Source organism: Taudactylus pleione, unplaced genomic scaffold (genome assembly GCF_031769625.1).
Source record: "Taudactylus pleione unplaced genomic scaffold, aTauple2 ptg000376l, whole genome shotgun sequence".
NCBI classification, from domain to species: Eukaryota; Metazoa; Chordata; class Amphibia; order Anura; family Myobatrachidae; genus Taudactylus; species Taudactylus pleione.
Window position 1 is genome coordinate 5,511,791 of NW_028284777.1, and position 13,110 is coordinate 5,524,900.

At 42.9% G+C, this 13,110-nt stretch overlaps 1 protein-coding gene across 1 annotated transcript in view; it reads right to left on the minus strand.

The window, feature by feature from the left end:
• The window catches only part of SLC10A6 (solute carrier family 10 member 6), a 46,495-nt gene that overhangs the window by 8,418 nt on the left and 24,967 nt on the right, over positions 1–13,110 (minus strand). Inside the window, exons 2-3 of the mRNA XM_088445007.1 lie at positions 11,917–12,035; positions 9,159–9,247 (exon numbers count right to left, since the gene is read on the minus strand). Of these exons, the coding sequence (XP_088301133.1) occupies positions 9,159–9,247; positions 11,917–12,035 (208 nt within the window). The remainder of the gene's footprint in view (positions 1–9,158; positions 9,248–11,916; positions 12,036–13,110) is intronic.

The following is a 13,110-nucleotide window of genomic DNA, read 5'->3' on the forward strand; positions in this document are numbered from 1 at the left end:
GTAGTACCTCTCTACCTTCTCTCTTGCCTTAGGGGGATATTCAGTTAGCTGCGTTAATTTACTGCGGGCTTAGTGATCCCCCTGGGGCTATTCAAATAGCCCCACTTTATGGGGATTTCTTTTTGGGTCTCATGAGCCCTGAAAAGAAATCCCTAATAAGTGTGCTGATATCGAGGGAAAACAGCCACTTAACGCCCAAATCTGTTAACTTTTCACAGATTTCAGGTGTTAATGCCCAATAACCTGCATTAATGCACGTTAATCCGTTCATTTAATGGCTGTTGACACAGGTATTGGGAGAAAAAGGGAGCCTAAGTGAATAGCAGCTACCTCCGTTTTTTTTTAAATGAGGCTAATTGACAGTGGCGTAACTAGGGTATCTGGAGCCCAGGGCAAGATGAAAAACTTGGCCCCCCCCACTATGTGTGAAGCATGCATGCCAAAAAAGTGGGCATGGGTGCATGCCACAAGGGGTGTGGCCACTGAAAAATGGAGGCATGTCAATATGACACACCACCATTTCTTGTCACTACCCCAGTAGTAGTGCCTCTTATGCAATGCCCCTAATAGTAGTGCCCCTCATGGAATGCCTACTGTAGTAGTGCCCCTTATGCAATGTCCTCAGTAGCAGTGCCCCTTATACAATTCCCACTGTAGTAGTACCTATTATGCAGTATCCCCAGTAGTGCCCCTTATGCAGTGCCCCCAGTAGTGCCTCTTATGCAGTGCCCCTTATACATTGCCCCCAGTAGTGCCCTTTATGCAGTGTCCCTTATGCCATGCCCCCAATAGTGCCCCTTATACAGTTATACAGTATACAAAACCCCCAGTAGTGCCCCTTATGCAGTGCCCCAGTAATGCCCATTATGCAGTGCCCCCAGTAGTAAACAAGCAACAAAAGAACTTGAAATTATTGTCTCCTGAGAGGCCGGAAGCAAAATGCCATGAGTTTGAGCCTGGAGAATATGTTATGATCTGAAACTTCTTATGTTCAGGTTGTTTAGTAGACAGGTGGAAAGGACCATATCAGGTTTTGATGACCAGCACTACAGCCTTGAAGGTAGCCGAAAGAGATACTTGGATACATGCCACCCACTGCAAGAAAGTCAGTAATACTGAGAAGATTCCAGACCAAGCAGAGATTGAACCTGTTAAACCATCACTCAAGAATCTATTCTGTGAGACTTAAAGAGACAATTTCCATTAAACACCTGAAATCAAGGTCCAACAAAAGATCTACTTCTACAGCATTGAAGACCACAGTTCATTTGGAATTTTTGTCTCCTATTTTCTTTTTTTTTTCTCTCTCTCTCTCTTTCCCAAATTTTGTTTTTTTCCACAGGACAATCTGTTTTTGCAAAGGGAATCAAGTGATGGAAACTGGGTTTGGTGGTGGTGCTGAAGGTGTGGAATCAGAGGAGAAATTGATAGAAAAAATTGGTCCAGCTTACCGCATTGTTCAGTTTTAGTATAGTATGTCGGACTAAATGTCATAAGAAGGTATGATAGTGTTTTGTGAACTATCAAAGGGTGGACTGTTAAAGATAGATATTTTGGATGAAGGCATGTACTTAAATAGGTTACAAATTGCTGATTGGTTGATCTGATTGTATGAGATCTGATTGTATGCTATTGTGATTCACAATATTGCACCATTCATTGGGCTTGTTCTGTTCTGTATTCCAATAGGATAACTTTGGTGACCCCTGCAGAAAGCATCACACCGTGCGTTATGGAATATCATTAATATAAAGTTCTTATTTTTAATATACTTTAAGTATATGTATAATGTTACATAACTGTATATTGATATTTAGTCTTCTTTTAAACAGCATTTAATTTGTAGTGTATTATAGGTAAATACTGCATCTCTGTTGTAAACATAAATGTAATATTATTGGTATAATGTTTTAGATCCTGTTTATTTGCAGTTAAGTAATGTAATGTGCTTAATCTGAAACTGAAAATTCCCCCCTCCCCTGATACTGTAAGACAAAGGGATTTCAGAATTGGGATAGTTTCGGCGGTGCCCTCTGGCTAATGAAGATCTGGTAGGCACACACAAAGAAGAGGGAACTGACCTATCCGACATCGAGTATATACAGATCCCTGCCTGTATCCAATGTTCTTATTCCCTAAGGACTATTTGACTGTGGACTTATAAATTGTACTGCAGTGACCGTTGGAAGTCAGTGCATTCAGAATTTAAGCCTTGTATTGGTGCCAATCATGCAAGCGTATTGTATTTCTTCTATTTATTTCTTTGTGAAAATAAATCCTTTGGACTTTGGAACTCCAAGTGAGCTGAGCAGACTTCACAATTATTTATCTTTGATAATACAATAATTGACAAATTCTGATTTTTTTTAATTTAAGTGTTATAATTGTCATAAGATAGGTCACAAAGCAATTGAGTGCTAACAAAAAAATGTGAATCCTATACAAAGCAAGAAATGTAACAGCAGAAATGAGGCAGCCCTGAGTGTTACAAATAGCAGCCGAAAGGATTACTGATATACTGATTCAGGTGCAACAAGGCATTTCAGCTTCTATGAGGAATGGTTCACCAAGTTAACCAAATGTTAACCTATCACTATCAAAGAAATTGGCAATCAAGAGCTTTCAGCTACTAAAGTTGGTACAATAAAAACTTGCTTAAAATGGATTCAAAAACAAAAGTCTCAGAGATCCAAGATGTGCTTTATGTATCAGAAATGGGAACTTTATCATTATCAGTGTTCTAGAGCAGTGAGGCCACTTTGCTAAAGGAAAGTGCATTGTGACAAACACAGTAACATCTACAGGCACAAGGTGTCAGCAATTGTACATTCTTGATACCCAGCACTTTTATGCGATGATGACAACTGAGTCACAGTGACTATGACTCTGGCATAAAAGATTTGATCACCTTAAATATGAAAGTGTTGAGAAGCTAAAGAGTGAGATGGTCACAGGAATGCTGGTGATTAACACAGAGAAACCCATATGTAGGCTGTATTGTGAAGAAAACAAAGTTGTTTGCCATTTTCAAAATCAACAAGCAGAGCTACAAAAGCACTTCAAATAGTACAGTCAGATATATGTGGTAAATTCTATGAGTGGAAACAGATACAATGTGACATTTATAGATGACTTCACAAGATGACACATGTACTTCAGAGAGAAATCTGAAGTGGAAAAAAAGATTGCAGATTACAAGAACTTTTTAGAAAAACAAACAGGTTACAGACTCAAAACCCTGAGATCTGATAATGGAGGAGAATACCTCCACAAAGACGTGGAACAATTCTTAGGAAAATATAGAATAAAGCATCAACTGACAAATGCTTATTCTCCTGAGGAAAATGGTATCCGTGAACGAGCAAACAATACATAGTAGAGAGAGCAAGATGCATGCTAAAGGACACAGGCCTAGACAAGCAATTTTGGGCAGAGCCAATGTCCACAGCAGTTTACCTCCATTCTCCTACAGTTGCGCTAAAGGACATAACACATTTTGAAGCATGTTCAAAAAGAAAAGCAAGTGTAAAATATGTGAATATCACTACAACCTGTATGCATATACCAAAATAGAAAAGACAAAACCTGGATTCAAAGTCAGTAAACTGCATCATGCTTGGCTATTGCCATGAGAGGAAAGGTTATAGAATGTGGAATCCAAGTACTAGAAAGAGTATTATGTCACGTTAAAGAAACAACACAAAGTGAAGCAAGGCTGGGTTTTGACATGCAGAACTAATATATGTCACTAGACATTCCAGCAGCTGAAGATCTATATACAACAGAGACTATTGGTGTTGAAATTTAACCAGAGAGAAGATCCTCAGCCAGATCAAATACCTGCAAATCACCTATGAGATATGATGAGGAATTTGCAAACATTGCATTCAGAGAGCCTCCAGGTATCCAGAAGCCAAAACCAAAGTCTGATTGGTGTGAATGGAGATCCATGATAGGAAAAGAGACTTTGCAAGATTTGAAAACCACAAATGAGAAAAGCATCAAGAAATGTGATACACTGTATTTGCAGCATTTCCAAGACCTACTGGGCACTAGGACCCAGATTGTGCAGGAAGGTCTGTCCTTCAACCTGATGTGCTCCTGCACATGTGACTGCAGTGGAAGACAGATGTCTTCCACTTAGCTCCAGGGAGACCCTTTTTAAAGCTGTTCCAAGATCCCTGCACCTCTACTCATTAGCAGCATACACTCCCCGGGTGGTGAGCTGTATTCATTCTAATGGATTGTATCCGAGAGTAAACTGTTCAGTGTCCTTGTCCTTAGGGAGGGGGCCTCCAATTTTTGGGGGTCCTCAATTCCCTAGGGATTACAGCCTAGTGCTGACTAGTCTACGGCCCCTATTTACTACAATAGGCATTTCAAATGTGGTTGTAGTGTGATATTTTCACCTAAATTTGCATTGTGAATTTAGGAAGTATCACAGGAATGTTTGAAGATTCTCAAGCAGGGACAGGCCGACCACGTGAGTCAATGTTTACATCACGAGGTTGGCAAAACGGATGAGAGCAACTAAACACATCTAGAAACTCCGTCAAAAGTAAGGGAAACTTCCCTCAGTATGCAGGATTGGTTAAAGGATGCCATGTGGTACACTCCATCCCTCCCGGCAGTCACATGATCTATTGTTTGCATCATGTGGTCGGCAGAATGGACGGACATGTACCAGAGGATAAAGTAAGTTGATTAATTCAACTTTTTTCTTTTTAAAATATGATTTTTATACTAAATAAAGGTTTGCCACTGTAACAGTATTTATTAAACAGGTTTTGTAATAAACCCGTCCAGATGAATTGCAATCATGCACATGTGAATTAATCAGTAGCCATATTGTTTAGGGTATAAATACTTGTCTGCCACAACAGTAAGTCACCTTTGATAAAGCTGGGAGTTGCCCAGCGAAACGCGTCAGGTGTACAGCACCCTCACCCTGTTGGGCATCATTGGATCTCTATCTACTGAATTCAGACATTGGTACCTGAACCAGACTCTTGAATTTTTTACCTTTTCACTTGGAAGCGGATCACGGTTAGAATACAAGTACACAAGTCTCTGGGGATCATTCTCCTTCAGAGACTGCAAGGGACCTACCACAGCGATTTACTGCTCTGCAAAACCCCAAGGAGGACCCTCATTATCGGGAGTTATATTGAGACTGTACTATCCACTGGACTTAATATACCAGTTTTTACCATCTGTAGCCCACACAAAGGAGTCATATAGGAACAGGACTATCCCAATGCTAAACTTTATATTCCACAATACCCCAACAGAGGTATAGGTGCTTTTATGTCCTATGAGTGTTATGACGTTTCAAATGCTCAGATTGTCTACAGCTGAATCTGTATTTTAAATTGTTTATTGTAATAAATTGTTTTATATTGTTCATGATGCACTTCATCTGGTTATGATTTTGAACACAGTATACCCTCATCACTAGCGCTGTATTATATTTTATATATCAAACAGGGACAGAGCTTGCGATAAAGCTCTGTCCCTGCAAATCCATTCACGCACTTCTCACTATATTTTCCACAATAAATACAGTGAGAAGGTGACCCGCGTTCCCCATCCCCCTGTCCAGCTTTCATTTACCTGCCCGGTGATTGGTGCTCTTCTGAATTCCTCTGGGACTCCAGTCAGCTAGTCTCCTCTCCGGGCTCCTGCTTTGTGACCCTGGTTAGCTGCTCTATGCAGCAGCTGACTAGGGTCACAGTGCAGGAGCCCAGGGGCCAGCTGACCGGAGTCCTAGATAACCTCACCGGAGCACCGATCACCAGGCCCTGGATGCAGGTGAGTGTTTGGGTTTTTTTTTTTAACAATTTTTTTTTTTTTTAAAGTAACCAGCTTGTGGTCTATTTATACCACAATGCTGATCATAGGGGCTGGCTCTCGACTCTGCTCTGCTTGTCAGAGCAGAGCAGGAGTCGGGGGACCGGGGGGAATGCCATCTGAAGAAGACGTTATCATCACAGGACTTTCCCCGGTATTTTTTCACTATTTATTTTGAGTAAATCTGAGCAGATCACATTTTTTATTACAAGTATGGGAAATGTGATTTGTTTACTAAAAATAAGCAAATTGAAGGGCTTGCAGTAGTTTTTCAAGAAAACTGCTCCAAAAGCCCTTTAATACATTTATGTGATACTAAATAATGTGAAAAGGATGTGAAAACACTTTTTCACATTATTTTGGGTTAAAAAAAGATTGATAAATAGAGCACTCAGGCCGGTGACACTGCAAGTGCCACCAATCCTGGCTGGTTCAGCCTAGTGTTGGTTAATAAAAAATAGGGGGGAGCCCACAGATGGGTTATCATTTTGGAGGGGACCCCCAGATAGTTTTTATTTTTCAATTGTTCTTTTATTTTTTTTAACAGTTTTTGACATTAAAGCCTGCTCAGGTCCTGTTGATCTTTGCAGTGCTTGCAGGTAAATCATTTGCCAGAGGCAGGTCTATTTTTAATTATGGTGAGTTTTCCATCATTTTTATTGGGGGTTCTAAACCCACCACGCAGTAAATCAGATGTTTCTTTACTTATAATGTAAAAAAGCATCGCTGGTGAACTCACTAAAGTATATATTGATGGCAGATTCCCATCAGTTATGCCTTAAGTAAACGAGCATGTCGCCAAACCACCAGATAACCGCATCAAAACTGCAAGTTGATGCTTAGTAAATGTATCCCTAGTCCCTCAGTGCTTGATGTCCCAACAAATGTGTTCTGTTTATATCCAGTGGCGTAACTACAGCCCCCGCGGTGGCTTGGGGGCGCGGGGGCTTGTGGATCGAGGTGGCCGCAGATTCCATGCGGACTAGCCGTCTGCATGGAATCTGCAGAAAACGGCCCTCCAAAAATGGCCGCCGCCTAGGAGGAGACAGATGCTAGATCCTACTGGACCTCTAGCATCTGTTAGTCACGCAGGCAGGGCGGTAATGTGGACTGCACATAAGTGCCGCCCGCACTACACTAGTATAACAAACACAGAGCCGCCTGCGCCGGCAGCTGTGTGTTTGTTTTAGCAGCCGAAGAGTCAGACAGACTCATCGGCTGCTTGTCTTGTGCCCACTGCCGGAGCCGGGCTCTTCCGGCTCCCGCAGTGGGTGATGATGGGAGAGATGTCATGACATCTCTCCCATCATGCAGAGTGGGCCTGCCCGGGAGGACGCCGGACGGAGGAGCCGATGCCGGAGCGTTGATCAAGGTAAGTGGATTTTGTGTGTCTGTCTGTCTGGCGGGGGGGGGGGGTTGTTTACTACTAGGGGCATTGCTGGGGGGTTGTTTACTATTACTACTACTGGGGGCATTGCTGGGGGGGTTGTTTACTACTACTACTGGGGGCATTGCTGGGAGAGAGGACTACTACTGGGGGCATTGCTGGGGGGGTTGTTTACTACTACTACTACTATTGGGGGCATTGCTGGGGGGTTGTTTACTACTACTACTACTGGGGGCATTGCTGTGGGTGGTTGTTTAGTTTACTACTACTACTACTGGGGGCATTGCTGGGGGGGTTTACTACTACTACTACCGGGGGCATTGCTGGGAGGGGGGACTACTACTGGAGGCATTGCTGGGGGGGTTGTTTACTACTACTGGGAGCATTGCTGGGAGGGAGGACTACTACTGGGGGCTTTGCTGGGAGGGAGGACTACTACTGGGGGCATTGCTGGGGGGACTACTACTGGGGGCATTGCAGGGGTGGAACTACTACTGGGGACATTGCTGGTGTGGGGACTACTACTGGGGGCATTGCTGGTGGGGACTACTACTGGAGGCTCTGGTGGGACCACTACTGGGGGCACTGCACTGGTGGGACCACTACTGGGGCACTGCACTGGTGAGGCCACTACTACTGGGGGTATTGCTGGGGGAGGACTACTACTACTGGGGGCACTGCTGGGGGGTTAGTACTGGGGTCACTATTTAAGGGGGTCTACTACTGAGGGCATTATATAAGGGGCACTGCATAGGGGGATGACTACCTGGGGCACTGCATAGGGGGACCACTTCTGGGGGCACTGTATAAGGGCACTACTGTATACTGTAAACTGTCTAGGGGGGGTGGGAGCAAATTTTTTGCTTTTGCACTGGGGGCCAAATTGCGTATAAATGGCCCTGTAATTATTTTACCAAAATGTCGAGGGGGGGGGTTATATGGGGGGGGGGCAACAGAAAAAATATTGGCAGGGGGGAGCAAAATTTATAGTTACGCCACTGTTTATATCTGTTAGTTCTTACCCTGGGATTCTGTTACTCCTTTGTTCATGATCAAGTGTTACTTACATAGTTGATGATATTTCTACTAATTTTATTTAACAGCATCTTGCCTAGTAGTTTTTACATATAACACAAATGCGCCAACGAAAACATAGAAATTACTAAGGGCTGTATTCATTATCACTTAATTCCTACAAAACCAGGTGAAAATAAAAATTTTCACCGGCTTTTGTAGAAATTAAGTTCTGGGACCATTAATCGAAAAGGTAATGCAGGAGATATTACAGATATCTCCTACTTACCTTTCTCTCCTGAAATGGCCCGCTGTCCCCATACACTAGTATTACAGATATCTCCCACTTACCTTTCTCTCCTGAAATGGCCTGCTGTCCCCATACACTAGTATCACAGATATCTCCTACTTACCTTTCTCTCCTGAAATGGCCTGCTGTCCCCATACACTAGTATCACAGATATCTCCTACTTACCTTTCTCTCCTGAAATGGCCTGCTGTCCCCATACACTAGTATGGGGACAGAAATTAATTAAGCTCCAAAATACAATATTTTCAGAGCTTGACTGCAGGAGCATTCGCCATCTTCAGATGTTGTTTGCTCCCACAATCTGCTCCTCTATGGGAAGGAGTCTCAGGTTGCGAAGAGGGTTCCTTACGGATAACGGGGCTTTTGTGCGCTCACTGCGATTCCGAAAGGAGCAGTGAAAAGTTTCGGGGAGACAGCTGATTTTTGGATCAGCTGTCTCCACGCCGGAGCAATGATGAATTGCTCCGGCGCTCACGGTGAGTTCAAATGTTAATATCGGGGTCCGTAATTATTAATCTGGAAATTTTACAAATAATTGATAACCAGAAATCTTGAACATAAAGTGGAATAAAAGTTATTTCAAAATACTTTACTTACCTTAGATATTATTTTTGCTTTTCTTGGCCATCTGTAATTTACATACATCCCGACACCAACAGGAACTACTACACTTAACAGTGCAATACCTACACAGAAAGAGGCGAAAGCGTGTTTATATTACCACTTGACATTGCAGAATATTTATCGCTAGGTGCTAGTACAAAACAAACAGTAACGTGACGGGGATGCTGGCTAAAAGGAAGCAAAAAACCCTTCAGTTAAATAAAATACAGTACTCACAATTTCATACTACCAAAATAATTTAGGCTCTACTAAAACAAAAATGTAATTATATAATACATGTTGAAGCAGGAATCATACTTGCAATTCTCCCACCTATATTTACTACTATGGTCTAAGCAACATAATGACCCTAGTGCCACTAACATAGGATGGAAGGGGATGCATTAAAATAGCCCAATGTCACCCATCTTTACCCTTCCACAGTCAGGGCACATCATCGTTTAAAAGATCCTTAGAAGTTGTTATCTGGTAATCAGTAAAATCACCGGACAATAACCACCTACACTAAGGAAATTATTAAAAAGCCCAGGTATGGGTGAGATCACTCCTTCTCTGGCTTTAATAAAATCTATGGCATCATCATCATCATCATCATTAGCAGTTATTCACTGGTTATCAGCAAATAATAACAACCGAACTCAGTGATTCCCAAACTGGGTGCTGTGGCACACCAGGGTGCCGTGGAGCATTTGCAGGGGTGTCTTGGGTTGTTGGTCCAGAAAGTAATCAAATTTGTGGTCAATGTGATTGGCAACCACCAGCACTGGTTTTGGATATCATAAAATATGTGGACAATAAGAAGTGCAACCCTGTCCAACAAAGAAAGAAGATGCACGTTACATCATATCCATAGTCACATGCAATAGCATTGGTGCAAACTACTGTAAGTCGTTTGTGCTGTGCATGCTGGGACACCCTGTTTGTCTAAAAACGGTGGCGTGTCATTGGTCGAAATGGTGATAACAGACTGCGACCTTGGTGGCTGTGTCTGGATCGCAGATGCTGACAGGAGAAGTCTCTACACTTCAGATGCCTCCTGCAGCAATTACATTTTAGCAGGACAGAATTGCAAAGTAGCTTGTGTGCAGCTTTACAATTCCACCCCCTGCTGAATCAGCCCCAGAGTGTGGTTTATAAATGAGGTTACGCAGTGGTTCCCAAACTGTGTGCCGTGGTACCCTGGGGTGCCTCAGGGCACTTGCAGTGGTGCCTTGGGTTGGTGGTCCGGTACCAAATAAAATGAATTTTAGTCAGTGTGATAGGCAAAACCAGTGCTAATGGCCGCCAATCAAAGAATATGTGGACAAAAAGAAGCGCAGCCCTGTCACCCACCACATAACTGAATCTAAGGGTGACATAGAAGCACAATTTACTTCATTTCATTTTTTTCTGAACTTCTCAATAAGAAACTTTTGGCTCAGGGGTGCTGTGGAAAAATGCTAATACTCTAGGGCGCTGTGATTCAAAAAAGTTTGGGAACCACTGGGTTAAGGGATAAGTTTACTAAGCCTCTGCCCCTTCTCAGCAGGTTTGAACATGACATTTAAAGCAGCATTATGGGGTGTTTTGCACTTAATAGTAGTGCTACATTAAGTTTCAAGGTCATACCCACAAGGGCCGAAAATAGGATTTTTGTCACCCGGGGCAAGACAGTAATTTGGCACCCCCCTGGTAATTCCCCCAATGTAATGCCCCCTGCAGCAGTGCACCTCTAGTAATGCACCCTGAGGTAATGCCCCTGTAGTAGTGCCCATATAGTAGTGCCCTTATAGTAATACCCCTGTAGTAGTGACCATTTAGTAATGCCCCTGTAGTAGTGCCCATATGGTAATACCCACATAGTAATGCCCCTGTAGTAGTGCCCATACAGTAATTCCCCTGTAGTAGTGCTCATATAGTACTGCCCCTGTAGTAGTGCCCACATGGTAATGCCCCTGTAGTAGTGCCCATAAAGTAATGCCCCTGTATTAGTGCCCATATGGTAATGCCCCCATATAGTAATGCCCCTGTAGTAGTGCCCATATGGTAATGCCCATATGGTAATGTCCCCATAGTAATGCCCCTGTAGTAGTGCCCATATAGTAATGCCCCTGTAGTGCCGCTTACACAAAAAAAACAACAATACTTATCTTAAACCCTGTTCCTTTGTCTGTCGGTCTACCCTGGCTGCTCCTCAGAACTATGGGAGAGATGTCATGATATCTCTCCCATAAGGCCCGTGGGGAGAGCCGGAAGCTGAAGTTCAGGAGAGAACTCCAGCCTCTGCTACCGCGGCGCTGCAGGAAAGGAGGCGGACGCCCGCTGGTAATAAAATCTCAGCGGGCGTCCAGCTTGGAGCCTCTCTGTGGCACAGGGCTGAAGGACGCTGGCGGTGGGTGCAGCGGCACACCCGGTGCACATGCACCTCCAGCCCCCCTCCTAGTTGCGGCCCTGTACCCACTGAGAAGTGGCATATTACTCTAAATCTATCCCTGAGACTCTAAAGAATTGTTTGTATTTAAGACAAAGTTTTATTCTTTGCTTAGTCGGAAACTAATTAAGGCGCCATTTACAAAGAAATCACCTCAATTTGAGTTTGGGAAAATAATTAAACAAAATGATAAAAAAAATTTATACTGAAAATATTTTAATAGTCATAAAACAGAAAAACAGTAACTGCAGATATTAACATAGACTCAATAGATAACATGTTTTGAAGTCTACGTAATCTAAGACACAAAGTTATTATTACCTATACTGTCATATGGTATTCTTATGCTTTGTACCAGTTCCCAGGAGCGTGAGTATATGAAGAGACACAGTGGCATCATACCCAAAGCAAGGATGGTTGAACATGATGTCATACTGAGGCTGGAAGAGAATATTTAGTGTTCAGTTATACATTTGCTCATTTATTATGACTTATGCAACATCTGGTATATACGAGCTGAGATAAACTAGCAAATTGTCACCAGCAACAAATCTTTAACAATAAATTGTATGTAATGGAACACATGGAGACTTATGGAGATAGCTACACTAAGGATGGCTGAGGTATATTACTTAGAGTTAAGGCACACATCCACTAGAAGACAGGCAAACGTCTGCACGATTACGACAGTCAAAATACAGACACCATAATAGTGACAGGTACATTATTATTTAGTCAACTGTTGACAAAATGTTGCCATGGCTTATATATCTACAATCAATATTTAGACAGTCAAAATGTCGACAGGGACATAACGTAGATCTGGACTTAATTTAGACAATTAATATATAGACAGATTGAAATGTCGACATTTAAAAATATAGAAAAATCATATAGTCGACACTAAATGTCGACATGGTCAAAATGTTGACAACCAAATTGTAGAATCAGTTAAAATGTTGACAGTCATAATAAAATTAACCAAAATGTAGTAACAGCCGTACATGGTGGCCTGCATCTTAGATGCTTCTTAAAGCATAGACACCTCTGAGTGCTGGCAGTGGCCAGGAGAAATAGTTACATTTGAGTAATAAAATGGTTGGGGCCCCTTCCCCCCCCCACCATATCACTAACCAGCCCCAGACCTCTGAGTCTTTGTTGCTATTAGAAAATAGGGACGGGGACATTGTGGGGTTCCCCCTATCTTCCGATAATCAGCCCTGGGCTGAACCAGCCATGTGGATATTGCTATAGCAGGAAGACACGGAATCAGTATGTAATACCGGTGGCTGGTAAATACCCTAACCCCACCCCTCTCCCCCCCCTAACCCTTACCCTCCTTTAGGGGTGCCTAACCCGAAAACTCCCAGGGTGGTGCCTAACTCTAAGTCCCCACGGGGGTACATAAACCTAAACCCCCTTCCTTGACCCTAACCCTAACCCTCCCGGGGGGTTGCCTAATCTTGACTTACCCTCGGGGGTGCCTAATCCTAACCCTCCCCCTAGGGGTGCCTA